Source organism: Melitaea cinxia, chromosome 19, assembly GCF_905220565.1.
Source record: "Melitaea cinxia chromosome 19, ilMelCinx1.1, whole genome shotgun sequence".
In the NCBI taxonomy this organism is placed as follows: domain Eukaryota; kingdom Metazoa; phylum Arthropoda; class Insecta; order Lepidoptera; family Nymphalidae; genus Melitaea; species Melitaea cinxia.
The window spans coordinates 9,905,139-9,927,709 of record NC_059412.1 but is presented as its reverse complement, the minus strand read 5'-3'; the positions used below and the strand labels follow the sequence as shown (position 1 = coordinate 9,927,709).

General features: G+C 33.1%; 2 protein-coding genes across 2 annotated transcripts; one reads left to right on the top strand and one right to left on the bottom strand.

Moving 5' to 3' along the window:
• Positions 1-3,311: 3,311 nt before the first annotated feature.
• Positions 3,312-10,713, bottom strand: LOC123662737 (alpha-(1,3)-fucosyltransferase C-like). The gene is made up of 3 exons (XM_045597537.1): positions 10,286-10,713; positions 9,015-9,449; positions 3,312-3,608 (listed from the first exon to the last, which is right to left on the bottom strand). Exons 1-3 carry the CDS (start codon positions 10,711-10,713, stop codon positions 3,317-3,319), a joined length of 1,155 nt encoding a protein of 384 aa, XP_045453493.1. The 3' UTR covers positions 3,312-3,316.
• Positions 10,714-15,414: 4,701 nt separating this feature from the next.
• Positions 15,415-22,571, top strand: LOC123662888 (T-complex protein 11-like protein 1). The gene is made up of 9 exons (XM_045597668.1): positions 15,415-15,856; positions 16,236-16,430; positions 16,699-16,819; positions 17,255-17,461; positions 18,682-18,832; positions 19,706-19,869; positions 20,007-20,182; positions 21,099-21,265; positions 22,292-22,571. The coding sequence occupies exons 1-9, from the start codon at positions 15,759-15,761 to the stop codon at positions 22,486-22,488; spliced, it is 1,476 nt and encodes a 491-aa protein (XP_045453624.1). The 5' UTR covers positions 15,415-15,758; the 3' UTR covers positions 22,489-22,571.

Genomic DNA, 22,571 nt, shown 5'->3' with positions numbered 1-22,571 from the left:
TGAATATATGCGACGTGAGCCCTGGCACTGGCATAATCACTCAATTTGGTGAGCAGTTTCCATTTTGTTTTGATTCTGGTGCTGTTTGTTCCCTTGTGAAAGAGAGTATTTCACATAAAATAGTTAGTATATTGCAACATTCAGTTGTAACTCTGGTAGATATAGGAAAAGCTAGCGTGTTGTGTGATTTGCAAGTTCTCTCCCAGGTTACACTTTGCGGCCATGAAGTACAAAATTTTATTTTACATTCTACCCGCATTACCTGACGACGCATTAGTGAAGTGGTCATAGGTCATATTACGAATGGTCACGCTTGCGGTTGCCGGTTCGATCCCCATGGATGAGAAACATTTGTATTGGCCATACAGATGTTTGCCGTGGTCTGGGTGTTTGTGCAATCCTAGTGGATTTCACCACTGTGCCTCGGAGAGCACGTTAAGCCGTCGGTCCCGGTTGTTATCATGTACGCCTGGTAGCGATCGTTACTGACAGTAGGGAATATATCCGCCAACCTACGTTTGAGCAGCGTGGTGAATTAAGCTCTGAGCCGTATGCCCAGCAGTGGGATGATACAAGCTGAAGCTACCCGATGATTTCCTAAGTAGTGATATTTAATTTGATTGGACGTAATTTATTAGCTTTGGAATTTTCTGTGCCTATATCGAGTGACAAACTTAGTATATTCAAAAGGTTTTCTCTTGTAAATGTTTGTGACGTAGTAAAAGTTACGAATGGTACCACATATTACTTAAGAACTAACTAAAGTTGCTAATGAAGAACTAACTATAGTTCGTTCAAGTATAATGGTTCAACAGCGTGGTAGCTGTGTGAGCCATATGAAAAACATTATAACAGTGCTGCGATGAAGGTGTCTAAGTGGCGAGGTGGCCATTTAGATAGTTAAAGAGGGACTGTCTGTAGAGCGAGGTGGCCGAACAGACAATAAAAGGCGAGGTGGCCTGTATAGTGGCGAGGTGGCCATTTAGATACTAAAAGAACTGTCTGTAGGGCGAGGTGGCCGAACTGACAATAAAAGGCGAGGTGGCCTGTATAGTGGCGAGGTGGCCATTTAGATACTTAAAGAACTGTTTGTAAGGCGAGGTGGCCGAACAGACAATAAAAGGCGAGGTGGCCTGTATAGTGGCGAGGTGGCCATTTAGATACTTAAAGAACTGTCTGTAAGGCGAGGTGGCCGAACAGACGATAAAAGGCGAGGTGGCCTTATGAATTATAAGTGGCGAGGTGGCCAAGTAGACAATAAAAGGCGAGGTGGCCTATATAGGGGCGAGGTGGCTATTTCATTAATATTGAGTCAGTTTAGTAAACAGCGTGGAGGCAATTTATTACACAAATTTCGACGTTCGTTGAGATTGAGAATTTAACGTTTATCAGTCTATATTGGAGTAGAAGATGATAATGACCATATTCTATTCGGTCAGGAGTGGCCGAACCATGTTACCCAAATTTGTTTCTCTCTTTACAGATAATGATGTTGTTCGCCCTTCAACATCACACGAGGACGTGTGAAACGTCAGGACGGCCGTGTCGGAGGAAGTAGTGAGAATGGAGTTGATTGCTGGTTACATGAAGACTATATCAATAAACTTAGAAAATACTTTGTTAAATCATAATTATAATTTGTTTAATTTCTTAGATTTTTGTATTGTTTAAATTTAATTTAGTTTAAAAGTAATTTTTATAAAGACTTTATTATTGCACATTATGTCAGAGCAGAGGGTAGGCCTCGAGCGGGGTCGAGGCGCCATCTTGACGTTCAGTGGTGAGGGTAGATAAATATACGGTGATTGATCGCGGTGGATCATTATTATAAAATCGTTGTTGTTACGGTGTGGTTGGTTAATACTTTAGTGAAGTCAGATCGGTACCTTGAACCCGCTGCTCGAATTAATCGTTTAATTAGTGTTATAAGTTATTCGTTGTGTAAAAATATTCAATAAACTTTTAGTACAGTGAATACTTTGTTTTGTGCTGGCATTTAACCCGATGATGACGCCCACTAGACCTGCTACCACTAATGACGATGTCGACAAGACTAGTGTTTCTCCGACATATATATATATATATATATATATATATATATATATATATATATATATATATATATATATATATATTAGTACGTAATACAAATTACCAGATTATATTTATTATAGTCCATAAGAAGTCGTTACCGAGGTGCTATTGCTAAAACACTTTAAGCCTGTTTCAATAATTTATTTATCTCAGATTTTGCTTACTAGAGATAGAATTTTAAAATATATATCTTACATGTCTTTTTAAGAATTGTGTCGCTAATCTGTTCAGAAATATATTGATTATATTATTGGTGCTAACTGGTATTTTTCTATATAGTTAACACTACAAAAATCAAAAGATATACAAAACCGATATAGTACGAAAAACATACAAGATAATCCGTCCCGTAAATATTTAACAGCAAACAAGGTTTTAAAGTTTAATTACAAAGGACCAAAATTGTCCGCAGCGCCCGATGAGCGCGTTGTTACACCATACGTTTAATCTGATAAAATAATTTTAACTTTTAATCCTTGTTTGTGGATTGGACGGGATTTTGATAACGGATATTTGAGACTCGTTAAATGTTTATATATTGGGTCTCCAATAGAAGGAAATCAGATGCGTAGTTTTACAGAAGAAATATGTATGTTTATTTTTCTATTTTGTATTCTGTATACGAGTAGGTATGCCTTTAAGTGGATATATTTAATTGAAAGTTATGTTTTTTTTATAATAATAGGTCGGCAAACAAGCGTATGGCTCACATATGAAAATTGGCAAGTGCGTTGCCGACACTATGCCCAATTCCATCCAAGCTCTGGTTACCTTACTCACCAACAGGAACAGAACACTGCTTGAAAACAGTATATATACCCCAGTTGGGCAGCTCCATGTTTATAGTAGGAAATTTCCTACTGTGCTACCTCAGTTCAATGACCGCGTTGCTAACCCTACTCCCGACCCTCCCCAGGAGCTTTGGCCACCTTAATTACCACAGGAACACAACACTGCTTGAAACAAATATTATTTAGCTGTGAACTTGTGTAAAGTTAACACACTTTCACACCTTACGGACTGCTCCAGATTTTAAGCAGGATTTTTCCTGTTATTCCTACCTTAATAAGATTATATATGATTATAATAGTTTTATATTTATGCTAGGTCTGTCTTACGTATCTAAATATTAATCCATCTTATTAACTTTTAAAAAAATTTGTAGCGTCCTCTGCACAATATTTATGTACATATAAAACAATAAAAAAAACATAACCAATGATCATAAAATCGAATATTTATTCAAATCATTTCCACAACGCGTTTTGTATAAATGATTCCACCACATTCTGAACTTTGTGTAAACAACTTTCTGAACAAGGCGAGCGGGACTGTTCAACATTTCACACAATGCGCAGGCGTTCAGATGTGGAGCCTTGGTGATGACATAGTGATTCCTCCAACGAAAGAACTCGTAATACTTGTCCTTGTCCTCAATTATATCATTCATAGTTGCTGCTAGAGCTTTTGAAGTTGTGTTCAGAGCATTGATGTATGAACCGGGTGGGAGGTGTCTGAAAATAATAACAATTTTAGTTTTTATATAAAAGTGTGTACTAATCCAATTTAAATATATACATTAGGTTTAATAATATTGAATTCTTACTAAGTTTTTAAATTATATAGTTGTAGTAATTGTAAATTATATAACAAGCCATAAAAGGTAATCTTTAGAGATCCTTACAACAAACAACGCGTTAATAACAATATAATTACGATTTATTTCGAAATTTTACAATATTAGATATGCATGCTATACTTGCCTCTGGTGCTCGTTGTAAGTGGACGCGTATGGAAGTTGCAGCAAAAATTATATCTATTTATTTTTTTTTTTTTTTTCTCAAAAATTCATAGTTTCAAAGTGTTCTTTAAACCAAAGTAGTTGTGTTCAATTCACATTAAACAGTGTTTACGCTAATAACCTTCTGATTCTCAAGCAAGCGCACGACACACGAAAGCAGCAGGATTGCAGCTCCCCTCACCCCCTCGAGTAAAGAGAAGCATTGCATTTTTTGTTTCTATTGCACTCGTACGTAAATTCTTACGATGAGTTTGCAACGGACACCGCCCGGAACTGCATTAGTGAGCGGAAGCGGGAGTGTTAGCGGTTCAACACCTAACCCGTCGAACTATGGCAATGAGGACTACTCCAACATAACTATTAGAAAACGAAATAATTGCACTGAAGAGCAAGACTATAAGATGGAGTTCGAGGACTTCCGTTCAGACATACTGAAGCTCTTAGAAGAGTTCACAAAAAAACAAAACGAAAATATGAACAGCATTAAAGAAGAAATATCTGGCATTAGAAACGAGGTAAAAATAATTAAATCGGCATTTGAGAAATTAAACAATAAGTTTGATCAAATAGATACTGAAATAGAAAATATTAAAACTACCAATAGTAAAAATCAAGAAAAAATCAAGTGTATCGAGAGCGAAATAATAGAAATCAAAAAGGCACAAAACACTGAATGCTCAACATTGAAACCGCTTCCGCTTATGCAAGAAAACCTATACCTAGAAATAAAAGACAGATGTGAGCGCGAGAAAAATATTGTAATTGTGGGTATTTTGGAAAAAAATGATTCAAACTATAAGACCAGACAGTGTTATGATGATGCGGAGGTTATGAAATTGTTAACATCGGTATATGAATCCTGTCCCAAACCAATAAAAATAGTACGACTTGGTAAATATGAGCCTAATAAGAATCGTCCCATTAAGGCGTATTTTAGTGATGTTAATACTGTGAGATATTTACTACGCAACAAAACAAAATTGTCTGGTAATACCCATTTCTACTCCGATCAAACCCCAATGCAGAAACAGTATTTAGATTCATTAAAAAAGGAAATAAAACAACGTGAACAAAGTGGCGAGAAAGATCTTATAATTAAATATAAAAAAGGAATACCCACAATAATTGCAAATAAAAATAACCAAAAAAACTAGAGAAAATACCATTACAGAATACATGTATAAATAAATATAGTAGATTAGAACATTACATTTTTAAAAAGTACGAAGATATACAGTGTCATTCTAATTCACTACGATGTTTTTATGCTAACCTACGTAGTATCCGTACGCCGGGAAAGTTTGATGAATTACTATGCATAATAAAAACAATACCTAAGACTATTCACTTAATGTTGTTTACTGAGACATGGATTAATTCGGAACATGAGGCGAACTTGTACAACATATCAAACTATCAACATATATATAACTATAGAAATAAAAGTAAGGGAGGTGGTGTTTCCCTTTACATACACAACAGCATTTCATTTGAGACAACAGAGGAATTATGTGAAAATGGGAATCATTACTTGTGGATACATATGAATAAATTAACCTTAGACGTTGGTATTATTTATAGACCTGGTGACACCAATATCAAAAACTTTATGGATTTGTTTTCGACTCAATTAGAACGCAGAGAAAGAGCAGTAATATTTGGAGACTTTAACATTGACCTACTCAGTACAGATAACCATGTCATTGAATACATGAACGGATTAGAGGAAAGCGGATTTAAGATAATAAACAAAATAGATAGTAAGTTCAGTACTCGCGAAACAAGCACAACAAACACAATATTAGATCATGTTTATACAAATGTTAATAATCATTCATTCAACATGTCGATAATAGATTCATCTTTGTCCGACCATAAACAGATTTTTCTAGAAATTGGCACCCTAGCACCGGAAATAACCAGGAAAATACACTATGAAGCCCTAAATTACGAAAATCTCTACGCAAATGCTTTAAAGGCAGAGTATTGCAATGAAAACAAAGAATATCAGAACTTAGAAAAGTTTATTTTAGAACATATACATAATAATAAAGTTAAAAAGACAAAATTTTTAAATGTACCTAAAAAAGATTGGATAAATAAAGAAATAATTGACTCGATTGATATGCGAAACAGATTATGGCAAGAAACTAAAGTGAATCCAACTGATGAAAACCTTCAAAGGCAGTATGATGACGAGCGTATAAAAGTGAAAAACCTGATAAGGACCCGCAAGAAAGATTACTATTATTCTTTGTTTAGTACCAGCAGTCATAATCCGAAGAAAATGTGGAAAACCATCAATAGTTTAGCATTAAATAAGAGTAAAGAAAGCTGTGCTCCCCTCAGACTCGTATTGGATTCTGGACCTGTTACGGAAGGCAATGCGGTTTGTAATTGCTTTAATGATTTCTTTTCTTTAATCGGCGTAGAATTGGCAAGTGCAATACCTAACAAATATCACACTAATAGTGATGACATATTAATGTATGACCGTAGGTATAAGCATAATATAACATTAAATGAGTTAGCACCGTGTAGTAGTGAGGAAGTATCAAACATAATTGATAATCTAGATAGCAACACAAGTACTGGGATAGACGGAATTAGTACCAAAGCTATTAAATGTATAAAAAATATAATATCTCAAAGATTAGCTGATTGTATAAACAAGTGTTTGTCTGACGGCACCTTTCCCGATTCGCTAAAGATTGCAAAAATTAGTCCCATTCACAAATGTGGTAGTAAAAGTGATCCAAATAACTATAGACCCGTTTCCGTGTTACCAGTGATATCCAAAATATTCGAGCGAATACTGTACAAACGCTTAAATACTTACTTGTCTGAAAAACAATTTCTCATTAGTCAACAATATGGTTTTCGTTCAAAATCGAGCACTCTTACCGCCGCCATAGACTTAGTTACAGAAATAAGGTCCCAAATCGATAAAAAAAATTTTGCTTTGGGAATCTTCATTGACTTGAAGAAGGCTTTCGATACGGTAAGCCATGGTAAACTATTGTTGAAATTAGGGAATATCGGTATCAGGGGCAGGGCTTTCAAAATCTTTGAATCATACTTACAAAACAGGACGCAAGTTGTAAAAATAGATAGCTTTACCAGTTCTGTTAAAAATGTTACGTGCGGAATTCCACAAGGCTCCATAGTTGGTCCATTAATGTTTTTAATTTACGTTAACAATATTATTAACATTAATCTAATTGGAAAACTGACACTGTACGCGGATGATACATGCCTTTTTTATTACGGTAGCTCTATTCAGGACTTAATAAGTAAAGCTCAAAATGATCTTGACAGGCTAAGTGAGTGGTTACAGTACAATTTGCTTACAATAAATATAAATAAAACGTCCTATATGATTTTCTGTGCAAAAAATAAACATATACCTAATTTCACACCCCTTACAATTAACAATAAGATCATACAATCCTCAGCAAAAGAAAAATATCTGGGATTATGGATAGATGATAAGTTGACTTGGAAAGGACACATAGAACACGTTAGAGCCAAACTGCTACCTATACTGGGCGCATTGAGAAATGTATCAAACTGCATTCCTAATAAAGTACGAATGATAATTTATAATACCTTAGTTAAATCTAACATTGAATATTTAATAGAAGTGTGGGGAAGTGCCGCTAAGACAAATTTAATGCCATTACAAAGAATTCAAAATAAAGTTATCAAAGTGCTATTTCGCTATCCCTATTTTACATCAACCAACAAATTGTATCAAGAAACAAAATTGTTAAATATCAACCAATTATACACCTATTACACCTGCATACTAATTAAGAATATTATCAACAATTCAATACACTCAAACATCAAAATTGATAAAAAAATAACTAAACACAACTTAAGAAACAAGGATAAATTAATGCTGCCTAGTGTACGTACAAAGTATGGTCAGAAAACAATATTGTTTGAGGGAGTGCAGCTATATAATAATTTACCAAATCATATTAAAGGTTCGGACAACATAAATATTTTTAAATCAAAATTAAAAGAACACGTTTATACATTGTAATTATAAATATTTCGATTAAGCGCTCCAGAGGTAAAAATTGTTACATACTACTATTTATATTGATTGTATCTCATTATAAGTGAACGTTATGTTTTTATGAGAAATAAATTCTTTAAACCTTCTATATTTGCGATTAACAACTTAAGAACTAAATATTTATAGATAGTTGTATAAATGACTGTTATGTCCGAGTAGAATGGTGCCAAGAATGCTGGCAGCATTTCTCCGCTATTTACGAGAATATGTACAAATAGTAATTAAGTTATAAGGAGCCAAAATCTATATAGATAAGTCGATTAATATCGTAATACAAATAAAACAAAAGAAAAAGAAAGTAATAAATACTATTCTGTTGTTCAATTCAACTGTTGTCTAAATAATAAAAAAGAAACCTATTTAAACAAGACGATTTACGTGGCTTCACTCGTCTTTGCGTTAAGTATATTGCTACTCTCAATAGACGAGCTATCCACTACGAAATTAGAACTTCCATCATCATCATCATTACAGCCTAAACAGTCCACTGCTGGACATAGGCCTCCACAAGTTTACGCCAAAAATAACGTGAACTCATGTGTTTTGCCCATAGTCACCACGCTGGGCAGGCGGTTTGGTGACCGCAGTACTGGCTTTGTCGCACCGAAGACGCTGCTGCCCGTCTTCGGCCTGTGTATTTCAAAGCCAGCAGTTGGATGGTTATCCCGCCACCGGTCGGCTTCTTAAGTTCCAAGGTGGTTGTGGAACCTTGTTATCCCTTAGTCGCCTCTTACAACACCCACGGGAAGAGAGGGGGTGGCTAAATTCTTTAGTGCCGTAGCCACACAGCACAGAAGAACTTCCAATATTGTAAAAATAAGTATGAAAAGTAGCCGATAGTCTTATAACTCTGTTATATAAATAAGTAACATTTACTATACTAAAATTTTAAATTAGCATGGTTACTTCTATTACGAAAATTATTCGAAAATCTCGTGATCAAGTCAATGTCGAAATAATAAACGTGGTAAATATCCCGTTTTCGAATAATTTACTGTACTTATATTAGTAACGATAAATATGTAAACTAACTTATCATACATGGCCCCACCGTACACAACCGGTACTGCATTATTGTTATAACCATACAGAACAATTTCCGTTATATAATCGTAAGAAAATGAATCTTCAAAAGCGAGATAGAAGTAATAATTCTTTCTTAATCTCCAGAAACAAGGGTTCATTGTTTTTCTCTTGCACTGCTTCGGTCCACACGCACCAAATATATCAACAGCTAGATTATATTTAGCTAAGTTCATTTGAAGTTCGTGTAATAAAACTTCCCTCTTGCTCCTACTCTCGCATTTGTCTAAGAAAATTACAGCAGCTCTCGACTTTGTTACGAATTGTGATTTTAGTGATGCGTCAATCGGTTTCATGTTGTTATTCCATTGGAAATGACTGCCTAGTTCTTCGTACTCTGTGTTGTAAACAGTGATGAAACGATACGAAATTGTGGAGTCGAATCTGTGAAAATATACGAAGAAAAATATTTTTTTTTTTTGGAAAAAAGTGGTTATTGTTTCTTTTTTAGTAGATATGTCTATTTAAAATTATTTTTTCTCGACTTGCTTGCTTAAGATTATATTGCGTCATTAAATAATAGAAAATGTCAGGACACTTATTGAATTTATACCAGGACTTATTCATTACTGTAAACTTATCATCAATTTTTATTTAATAATTAGTGTGTGAGTTTATGTTTTAAAATTACACATGAAAGTGACTTTAGATAGTTAGTTATTATCAGTCGTGCTGTTGTTTATTTTTTTATCAATTTTTATGTCTTCTCTTATTTTTATGTGTTTTAGGTTTTACATTTTTTAAGTGTAAGTATATTAGATACATTTAATAAAAAGGTTTAAATCAGTTTCTAAAATAAGTTTTTAAAGTGTAAATTATTTCATACGGGACGTATTACGTACGTATTTTATAACTTTTTCTTACATCCTTTTAATAAATATTGCACCGAAATTCAAAATTCAACTATAAAATCTAAAAGATGCACCGATGCACACCCATTCACTCATCACTTCACGGTTTTATCAATTCAAATATAGACGTGTTGAGGTCGCGTTGTTTTCTTGTCTCATCGAACTTCAGTTGAAAGTTTTTTATTACAATTTTAAAGTATTCTTTTAAATGTTGTAAGTTGCTATCTTTTTATTTAGCAATTACTGTGATCAACTACATTCATACATGTACTTGAACAACTTCGTCAGCAAGATTTCGATTCATCTTTTAGATGTTATAGAGATTTTATATTTTTCAATGAAACGTGTAGGAAATTGCAAATGACTTACCTATACGTCCATGTCCAATTAAAAAAATTGTCATACATTTCATTACATACTGGATAGTTATCAGAAGAATCATTAGCAACAAAAATATACTTTTGAGTTGAACTACGTAACACTGGTAAAGCATGAATATTACTACTAACATCTTGTAAATTAAATAAAATCACATCAAAGTATCTCAAATCTTCAAATAAACTTTTATTCTTAGTAAAATAACAATTAATAAATTCACACTTATTTTCTATAAAGTACTTTTGACCTTCACCCTCAAGACCCTGTATTTTCGTCCAAAACAAAATGTTTTTAATGTCAGGAATGAATCGATCTATTTTAATAACTATAACTTTGTTATAGGACTTTAAAATAGCCAAATAAGTTACCAATACGAATAATATAACGTGGCATTTGTCTAATTTTAGTAATTTAACCATTTTAATAAATAATATTATTAATAAATTGAATCTTTAATGGATTTAAAAATCGAATTTTCAATCTATTCCCCGTTAACGTACTGAAAATTCAAAACGTTACTGATTTAAAACTTGTGTAGCAAGCATTTTTACATTCCCTGTATTCAAACATCGTTTGTGTTACTTTCATATTTATTTCCTTCATATTTCTCAGTAACACCATCTTCACAGTAATACTCTGCATTCAAACATTCTCTCATTCTTGGAACAAGATTGTATGATAAGTTTCTGTTTTACTTTTTATTAGCCTTTTCTCGTTAATTTTTTTAACGCATTAAGTTAACTGTGTAAAAAATATTAATTTTCACATTATTGACATTACATAAATTTATTGTAGATGTGTATGATGTTTGCCTATATGTAGAATATGCATTCATAGAGACTACCTCAATACTAACACTGGCAAATGCTGTATACCTGTAAACCGAATTATACCATGTACAATTTGTTTATAAGTAACTACTATAAATACAAGCTAGGTAGTATTTTGTACGTGGGCTATATCAATAAAAAAAACCCAAAAAAAGAAAAAAATAACAAAACAAACTTTGATGAAGGTTTAACATTCAATGGTAACATTAAAAATTTATATTCATATACCATCTGTCATTTGTATATAATCAATTTAATTCAAAAAGAAAAATCCAATTTCATTTGTCACGACGATTTGACATGATTTTTTTTCCCAACATGCAACACTATTGTGTCCATGATGTGGGTGAGGGACTTGTCCGTTCGGGTCGTTTCATAAAAGGACACCCTCGTTTACAAGGGCCTCTTTTTGATAGATGTTGAAAAGTATTTTTTTTTATTTCGTTGCAAATTTGATTGCGAGAAATGGTAAAACGGTTGTTGACGGTTTGTAAATATATATTTTATTCTTACATTTATTTATTTAGATTTCAATCAAAATTAAATAGGACCACATGACAAGTACCTGTTTTCGATTTAAAAAAGAATCATCAAAATTGGTTCATCCAGTAAAAAGCTATGCTATATTAGCATAGAAAATAAAGTCGAATTGAGATCTTCCGAAGAAGGAAAATATCCTTCGAAGTCGGTTAAAAATCATAAATACTTTCATTTTACGAAAATTACAGTGATCAATATTTTGAGATTCTCTAATCGCCGAGGACGCTGCTGCCCGTCTTCGGCCTGTGTATTTCAAAGCCAGCAGTTGGATGGTTATCCCACCATCGGTCGGCTTCTTAAGTTCCAAGGTGGTTGTGGAACCTTGTTACCCCTTAGTCGCCTCTTACGACACCCATGGGAAGAGAGCGGGTGACTAAATTCTTTAGTGCCGTAGCCACACAGCACATCAAATATTAGACTTTTTATTTTTTATTTATTTTTTTTTTTTTTTTTTTTTTTGACTTCAGTAATGCTTTTAATACGGTAGATCATGACGTACTTCTTAGTACTATGTGTTCACTTAACATATCTCCAGCAGTGATTGGGTTTCGTAGTTATCTACAGAAGCGCCGGCAGAGAATAAAGATGGAAATGGATCTTTCCTCTTGGTCTAATTTGCCTGTCGGTGTACCTCAAGGTGGCGTCTTACACCCCTTCTTTTTTAAAAAATATCACAAATAACATTTCTTCTCTCTACCATTTGTATGCAGATGATTTGCAGATCTATACTCAGTCTGAACTCGAAAACTTGCCTGGGGCTATTGCTATAATTAATAAAGATCTTGCTGCTGTATCTGAATGGAGTCGCTGTTATGGTCTTAAATTAAATTCAGTGAAATCACAAGTTATAGTATTGGGCAGTCGGGCTCTTATTTCGAGAATTGACTGGGCTTCTTTACCTTCGGTGCTCATCAATAACACTACTATACCATATAGTCAATGCGTTAAAAATCTTGGCGTTTACATGGACGAGAATATGAACTGGACAACGCAAATTAAAGAAGTGAGTAGAAAAATATTTTCAACTTGGCATTCGTTAAGACGCTTACAATAAAGATCTTGCTGCTACTACATCATCATGCTACCTATTTCTACCAAAATTGCACTCGCGGAAACTCTTTTCCTTTCTTACCTCAACTATACAGACGCATGCTATCCTGACCTTACTGAACAACAACGAACAAAACTTGAGAGGCTCCAAAATTTAGCTATCAGATTCGTATTTTTATGGGGTCACTAGAATGTCTATTATTCGGTCTATCCTAATAACCTCACATTTACTTGACTGTTACTCTCTAATATAATTTACGTACTCGTAAAACATGTACTTAGTTTTATATGATCACTATATGTAGGAGATAATTATTAATAACAAGATTTAATGTGAAGATGAATCTAATTTAGGAAATAAGCGAAATTACAATTAATGTGAGAATGAAATAATTATAATTAAATTTAGATGCGGGGTTAGTTTAAAGATTCTTAAGCAAGTGTGGTGTGTGAGCGCCGTTCAGCTGAACACTTCACTTCTTGATGTTGTCATATTTCTTTCGGCACATTGATTTTACCGTGTGGTCCAATGTGTAAAATTTGTAAGGAGCTGGTCCAAGTTGACAAAATAATATTGTGGCGTTAATTATCATCAGGAGTTCGCCACATATTCCTTCTGGCTAGATCGTAACTACGGTCGATAAAAGTTGGGAAATTGGAGAAAATACGATCACATATCCTAATTTCGTAAAAAGCTCAAGTGGTTGCCAATCCGTTTTCGCTGGAATACTAGAATGCTGTCGCTGCTTTATTACGCACTTAAAAATCCCCGGGCCCCAGAGTATCTAAGAGACAATTTCATAGTGCGTAAATCTGACAAGGCACTGCGTTCGAATGAAGTAACTACACTGCAAATACCTATTCATCATACTGCATTCTACAGTTGTTCCTTTACAGTGCAGTCAATAATTCTGTGGAATGCCTTGCCAAATAATATTAGGGAGGCTAAAACTTTTACTACTTTTAAAAAGTTACTTAAAGATATTTACCTGAATTGTTAGACCTGAACTCTACTAGAAAATTTAGTTATCTGTTAATGTGCTGTAAATAATTATTAAATTTTATATTTATTGTAAGTCGGTTCTGGTTGTTATCATGTACACCTGATAGCGATCGTTACTCATTGTAGGGAATATATCCGCCAACCCGCATTGGAACAGCGTGGTGGATTAAGCTCTGATCCTTCTCCTACATGGGGAAAGAGGCATATGCCCTGTAGTGGGATATTACAGGCTGAAGCGACATAATTACAAGATTGAGAGTAATTGCTTCTCAAAAACTGATAGGCGCTCCAATAAAGCGTGTTTTTTGGAAACCATATTTAAATAAGAATTACATATTTATAAAATATGAATATTTTTTTACCGACAATAATAAAAAATATAAATAAATATAAAAAATCAAAAATCAAAAATAATTAAAAAACAATAATGTTAAAATATGAATAATATTTTTCGATTTTACCGACATAATAATAAGAAATAAGAAATGCCTATTTAAATAGAAAATAACAAGTGCAATTAGAAAAAAAAAGAAAAAATAATTAATCAGGTACATGGGGATTTGAACCATGATCTTCTCGGTTGATCACGACTGGCCGGTTTCCCACCGAGCTATTGCAACTAAATTGACAAATGCGAAATTTACCTTCGTATTCTAACGATATTTTTTCACTCCCTAAAAACAGGGATAAAATGACATTTTCTAAAAATGAATCCTAGCTAGATGGATTTATCTTCCCCGAAACCTCCTATATACTAAATTTTATGAAAATCGTTGGAGCCGTTTCTGAGATTCAGATTATATATATACATATATACAAGAATTTCTCGTTTAATAGTATAAGATAAGATAATTTTTCACTCCAAAGTTATCTTAAGCGAATTTGTAAATCACTTCATATGAAATGAAAAAAACAATTTTACAAATTGAATTACGTAGTACTAATATATATATATACAAGAATTGCTCGTTTAATAGTATAATATAATTTTTCACTCCAAAGTTCTCTTAAGCGAATTTGTAAATCACTTCATATGAAATGAAAAAAAAAAACAATTTTACAAATTGAATTACGTAGTACTAATATTCTGGAATAGGTGCTTTTGAATAAAAAAGAAACAATCAAATTGATTGACTTTAAAATCTTCAGTTTATCTACGGAAATAGAAATTAAATTCTGTTAATTAATAACTCAGATCAATTTTAAAAAAATTGGTTGTCTGTAAAGTTGTTTTACGGACGATAGTTTAACGTGACAACCGAAATATCTCCTCGGACGCATAGGCCAATCGAGTGAAAGAGATATAGATGTGGCGCAAGCGTACAATGGGCGTAACGGGACAATGAGTCATCCGTTTTCGTGCACGAAGCCGGCGTTCATCGATTTATTAGACATTGTCACGTCAAAAACAAAACTAAAATACATGTAGCGCAAACTAAATAAAAGTAAATTTCACTTGGATTTTTACGCTCTAAAAAGTTTTTAAAGTTCTTATTACAAAGCACTTCATTTGTCTAATTAGATATTTTAGTAGAAATACTAAAATATTATAAATTAGATATTTTAGTACAAATAGTAAAATATTATTAGGCGTTTTTAAACAAATTGCATAGTCTATTAATTTAATTTCAGTCTTGTACTTTAAAAATAAATTAAAATAAATTTTGCTAAAAATACTGGTTTTCATTACGTACCTATTTAATTTCTCCAACCACGAATTAGAATGACAATTGACAGTTAAAAATTGACAAGTGAATTATTCAAGCGAAACTTAAACGAAAAATACTGTAAACACTAAAATAAACAACCGTTACATTTGTGTTATATAGGTTTAATGAAGTCTAAAACATTCAACAATAATAATATCATCCGTAAAAGATATACATCTCAATGCTTTGTTTCAAAATTAAGGTTATGTTGTGAAGCAAGGTCATCCTAGCATTCCTAAAAATTTTGACGTGTTGTCTTGAAGTACTACGCCTTTTATGGGTTGAAAAGGTTAATCTTAAGTTCCTGGCTTAGTCTGAATTAAGATTTCATCATGAGCGACCGCGAGAAGCCAACTGGGTCTGAGTCGCAGGAGGACAAAGAAAAGAAAAGCATTAGAATACCATCACAACCTATATCAGCTGGATCAGGGTTATTAGATTCTTTATTTATTCGTTCTATATATTTTAACTATATTTTTACTGTTTACAAGGAATAAAACAAAGAAATGTAATAGTAAAGATTATCTTATAAGAATTTTCAGTGGTTTTAAATTGACGACGCATTAGCGCAACGGTCACAATGCTGGATTTTGCTTTTGCGTTGGCAGTTACGGGTTCAATCCCCGCACATGGCATACAATGTACTGGCCAGACAGATATTAGGAGTCTTTTGGGCGTTTGTGCTTGTGTATTGTGTGTATTTCCGGACCCTTGATACATCCTAGTGGTTGCCGTTAAGTGTGAGGTGCTTATTTATTATTATTAAATTATATCTGATATAATAATTTATATTATTTTTGTCTCATTAGTCGCAGCTATTTTTCAAATGAACCACTCCAGTTCAGAGTGAGAGGGTCAACTATAACAGGTGCTTCACCACCTAACTTTGTCACTCTGGAGGAGATTATGAAAGCAGCGCATGGAATGCATAACATGGCTTTGGCTCATGAAATTGCTGTTGACCAAGACTTCAAACTGGAACCGTTTGAACCTCCAGACAATAGGTAGTTTTATCTTGCTCTTATGGTACACATATACATTGAAAGATAATGAATTTCTTTATTCTGTTTTGCACAAAATTAATTTTAAATAAAAATAAAACTTGTTGATATTAATTTACAGTCTTATACCAACGTATAGTCATCAACAGAAAATAATTTCTTTTAAATAATTAAAATTAAAGTCATATGAAATATTAAACAGAGAAAGATAAATAATTTAAATGCTACCGCACACTGAAAATGATATTAAATGTACATACTATTTTTACAGCTATCAAAAGTTAGTAAAGGAAACAATGCACAGGGCATATTTTGACATTTTGAGAGAACAATTAAACTCAGACCCTCCAGAATACAAGCAGGCTCTTGTGTTACTAGAAGATGTAAAACAGGTAATTTTTTATAGAATTTTTACAGCATATGTATTTATATTATTTGTATACAAATACATCACACAATAGGCATAAGGGTTATTTCTTATCGGTTAATATATATTATCAACAAAATCTTTTTCTGTTCTCAATTTAAACTTTTTTTTGTTGTTTACTTCATAACTTTTTACCGATTCTTATGATTCTTTTTTTTACTTTTAAAAGCTTGTACTTGTCATATATCCTAAGTCTGGTTTAAGTGGGATAATGTGTATTCATTTGAAGTGACTATAAATAAACATAATATAAATAAATAAATAAAACTGTGACGATGGCTTTCTTATTTTATCCATTGATGATCTAAATTATGGCTTTTTTTGTTTAAGACAAATACTATTATTTTTAAGTAAATAAATACTTTATAAACACATTTCTCTAACATATAATTTTTTTCAGGGCCTGTTTTCTATTTTGCTTCCCCGTCACACCCGTATAAAGGATATGATAGAAGAAGTATTGGATACAGAATTCATAAAGCAACAAGCGGAGAACAATAGTCTCGACTTTCAGAAGTACGCTACTTTTGTTATAGACTTAATGGCCAAGCTTGCCGCTCCTGCCAGAGATGAAATGATACAGAATATAACTAAACTAACTGATACTGTAAGTGTTTATGTTTATGATTTATGCTTCTGTTTTGCATTTGAATGCTTGATATAATAAAATATGTGATAGAAATCTTAAGCCATACTCCAAAATTATAAACATATAACTATGACAGATCTTTATATATGGGTTAGAAATAGTATGTAGTATAATTATGTGTGTGCTGTGTGGCTACGGCACTAAAGAATTTAGCCACCCCCTCTCTTCCCGTGGGTGTCGTAAGAGGCGACTAAGGGATAACAAGGTTCCACAACCATCTTGGAACTTAAGAAGCCGACCGATGGCGGGATAGCCATCCAACTGCTGGCTTTGAAATACACAGGCCGAAGACGGGCAGCAGCGTCTTTGGTGCGACCGCCTGCCCAGCGTGGTGACTATGGGCAAAACACATGAGTTCACGTTATTTTTGACGTAAACTTGTGGAGGCCTATGTCCAGCAGTGGACTGTATAGGCTGTAATGATGATGATAATTATGTAGTTAATTTAACGTCTCTTGTCCACCTGTATACATCACATGTAATGCTTGTTTTCAAAAATGTTAAAATGTTATGTATGTACTTTTTCATTTTTATAGATGAAAATATGTTTTCTGTTTCATTTAACTTTGTTTATTTTATTTTTTTTCTTTCATAAAGTTCCTTTTCTTTTCTGAATGAATAATTACATAAAGTAAGTCATAATTTTTAAAGAACAAAGTTCTTTTATATTAATTACCTCATCTCACGTCTCTGACATATTATTAAGAATCATTTTGGGTTGAATCATCATTTTACAAACAAAGGATTGTTTCATTGCATGAATCATAAGGTAATTCTTTCAATACCTTAATAAGAAAATTTGGAGCATTACTCTCGAAAACAAAAAAAGACTGAAGCATTTTTGAATTCTGTTTAAAATTTATATAAATTTGTATATAATAGGTTTTTTATGTAATTTAGGACAAGCATTACATATAAAAATTTACTTAAATATTGTTACAACGAAAACAGTTGATTACAATAAATGAAATGGAAAAGGAAATTTCTGTGAATAATGGAATTCTATGTTGTCAAAAATATTAGGTTTATTCATTAATTCTATCAAAATAAAACAAAGATGAGTGGTTAGGAAAGTTTGAAATTTTGAAAAGAATGAGATCTTACATAATTTAATATTATTTCTATAAAAAGAAATTGTACTTATAATGTGTATAAATATAGAATCTTATACATTTCAGGTGGACATATTTCGTTCTATTCTCGAAACTCTGGAAGTACTGAAGCTAGACTTGGCCAATACTTTGATAGCGATGATAAGACCACACGTGCAGCAAGAAAGTGTGCAATATGAGAGGGCAAAGTTTGATGAAATGTTGAAACTGGCGGAGGGTAAGTTATTCTGATATACTTATCATTCTTTTTATTTTAATATATTTATTTATATATTGTTCTTTTATTTTTAATTTAAAGGTCGTCTATCACATGATGTTTTTAGCAACATTTTAACCCCCTACCCCATTTTGTGATCTGTGGTATGGTTTTAGATCCCAAAAATCACGTGTATTTTTTGTGAAAAGTGAATCGAAATTTTCAATATACTATCTTTAATAATCACATGTATAATCTGATTTCATTTTCGAAAATTAAGAATTGTGATAAAAATTTCCAGGTGAACACTAAAGTATCAGGATGTTTGTTACTTGTTTTTTGGCTTAGAAATTGTATGTTTTATGAAAAAAAAATACACGTAATATCTCGTTATAGCCAAGGAGTTTTGTAATATTACTAGATCTTTTTCCGAACCCCTCAACCAGGGGGGGGGCTTTTCGCGCCTCTCTTGATTAATGGACGAACCCTTATTTGATTACATTGGATTGTAAGAATTTTTTATATTACAAACTATCACTTTTGAGAACCAACTGGCTGACATTTTTGTTTATAATACACATTTGTTGTTGATACTTTATTTCTACTTTGGTGAATAATAGGATTTTTATTGAATATAACCCATTAAAAGGAACAGTGGCGTAGTGGGGGGTAGGCAAGGGCATTGTGCCCAGGGCGCTACTCACAATAGGGGAACCTAATGGTGATATTTACAACATGAAAGTTTTGTTACAAAATACACTATAAAGAGAAAAAAAATCATCCGCCATGACGGTCGCCTGACATTTGCGTGATTAACTTGGTTGGAGTTTCCAACTTTAGAAGAAAGCAGTGCTTTTTAAAAAACCTAATCGATTATAATATTTTTAATTTTAGATGGCTTACAATATACTAGGGAATGGCTGCTTAGAAACTTGGACAAGACAGACCTCAGTTTGCCAGTTACAGATCAAAATATAATAAGGAATGTCACTGCACAAACATTAGCTAAAGCCTATCTAGAATTATTAGAATGGGATGAATCTAAGAACTATCCTGAGGTAAGTTATTTTTAAATAAAACGGAAAGTACCTATTTAAAAACGATACTAACATCCGTTGACTATATTTAGTCCTTAATTTTTTTAATGGAATACCGTCAAATTATTGTAACGTAAATTGTGATTTATACTTTTCAGACCGTATCTTTAGACAAGCCTCGGTTCACCGAGTTGGGTACACAAGTATACCGACTCATCTGTGTTGCATCGCTCCTACTTATCAGTCCTTCGTGTGGAGGAGACTCGCAAGCGCAACACAAACAAAAACTAAAGGAAAAACTTTTTATTATTCTCGACACAGCCACCAATGACATGTGAGTGTCTGACTGACAGTTCATTTTTTTTTATATATAAATAGGTCGGCAACAAGCTTACAGCTCACCTGGTGGTAAGTGATTACCGTAGCTTATAGACGCCTGCAAAACCAGAAGCATCGCAAGCACGCACCATCTTAGGCTGCATCTTCACTTACCATCAGGTGAGATCGCAGTCAAGCGCTAGTCTATAAATTTAAAAAAAAAAGCGGCGCTGCCGACCCCTAGTCTCCCCAGGAGCTCTGGTCACCTTATTTACCGACAGGACCACATGACTGCTTGAAAGCATTTAGCTGTGATCTTCTGTAAGGTCGAGGTGCCTTACACAAGATTACAGCCCCCAGTCAGGCTGCTCCATATTTTGAGCAGGATTTTCCTGCTTTGCCCTACCTCTGTCAGTTAATTGTGTTATTTAATGTCATACTAAATATTAAAATGAAACAGTCTGTAAACGTACCACAGCTGGGTAAATGTCTTTTCCATATATTTAGAAGTTGGGTTGCAGATATTTGAGTGTTGCTAGTATATTAAATACTACGATTTTTATAAGTACTTTGATGTTTTGTAGTGCTTTCATATAACAAAAAAAAAACGATAACTACAAAAATTATTTGGAATTGAAATGAATCAGCCTACTATAGACTATACATCCCACTACTAGACTCTCCTTCATATAGAAAAAGGCAGAACCTTAATGTCCCACATTGCACCACTGCCCTTTGACTGATAGTTAAGATATCATCATCAAAAGTACTATCAAGTGTCTATGATAACAATGAAACCAAATAGCTTTACATATTTACGTATAGAAGATCATTACACACACACGAAAAAAATTCATGTATCAATAAAAATATCTGCATCAAAACAATAATTAATACAGTAAAATATTAATAAATTTAACAATAATTCACAGTGAACTTAAAGCCATTCTGCCATCCATTGCCGAAGAAGTTATTCTAGTCACAGAACAACTCCTAGAGAGTCTTGGTCAAGATCCACTAACAAGTGATACAAAAGAACTCATCAGAACACAGATACTATCACTCAGAGATCCAGACCACAGAGTCAGACAAATTGTCCGTGAGTATATTTATTAAATAAGTAGCTCACCCGACAGACGTTCCTTTTTTGCAGTTGGCTAGAACGTTATATTTAATGTAAATAATAATTATTACATTTTATAGAATTTTATAATTTTCTGCGCAATTTTTAAATTTTAATTTCATAATAAGCTTCTACAAATTATGAAAATTAAAAAAAAAATCGTCTAGAATCATACCAATCATTTTCGAGTAGTAACGCAGTGAGTGATTAATTCGATTAATATATATACTAGCTGTGGCCGCGACTTCGTCCGCGTGGAATTTAACAAGTGTTCAGTTCGCAGAATTAAGAAATAAATAAATTTCTAAAATAAAAGTAGCCGAAGTTACTCCTTACTACATCAGCTATCTGCCAAAGTTCCGTCAAAAACGGTCTAGCCATTCCAGAGATTAGCTGGAACAAACAAACAGACAGACAGACAAAAATTGTAAAAAATGGTATTTTGATATAGGAACCGTGTATACATCTATACGCATTTAGTAAAAGCGGTTATTTCAATATTACAAACAGACAAAAATAAAATTAAAAATAGTTAAAAATAAAATTAATATTAATTACGGGTCATCCAAAAATTACGTCACACGAATTTCACGATTTTCGGACCCCTACCCCGTCCCTGTCGCAGATGGTCACGTTTATGAGACCCTCACCCACTCCTTGAGACCCCTACCTTGTATGACGTAACATATTTTACAGTTTTCACCTATCTATCCTACAAATTTTTATTTATTGAACTAGAACATCAATTTCGATATTATTTTTATTTCCATTTAACTAAGAATCAGATATATAGTATTTTGGAATGTGATGTTACAAAACTTTGGACCCCTCCTCACCCCTTGGTACACAGTGTCGTACTTCGTCGACCCTCTACACTCCTCATAACTTATAGTTAATATCATCCTCAAAATTTATAGATGGCCCCTTATAATGATATCATTTTAATTTTTATCTTCACGAATATACTTACACACCATTTAAATAAAAAATTTCTATTTACAGGTCAAAGAATTCTGGAATTTCTGAAAATTATACTAGTATGCGCGGGTGGATCTCGTCAAATACCAGTTGGTCTTTCTGTATTTACGAAAGAACTGACATCCGTTTCCGGTACTTTGCTCCGTTACGTAATGCACAATAAGGCAGTATTCACTAAACATTACCTCGATATTATTGAAGAGGAACTGAGTAAAAGTTAGGCTTTTTATTTAATCTATGTCACAAAATGTCACTTTCAATGTCAAATTAAAACAACCTATTTAAAAAAATAACCAGCAATGAA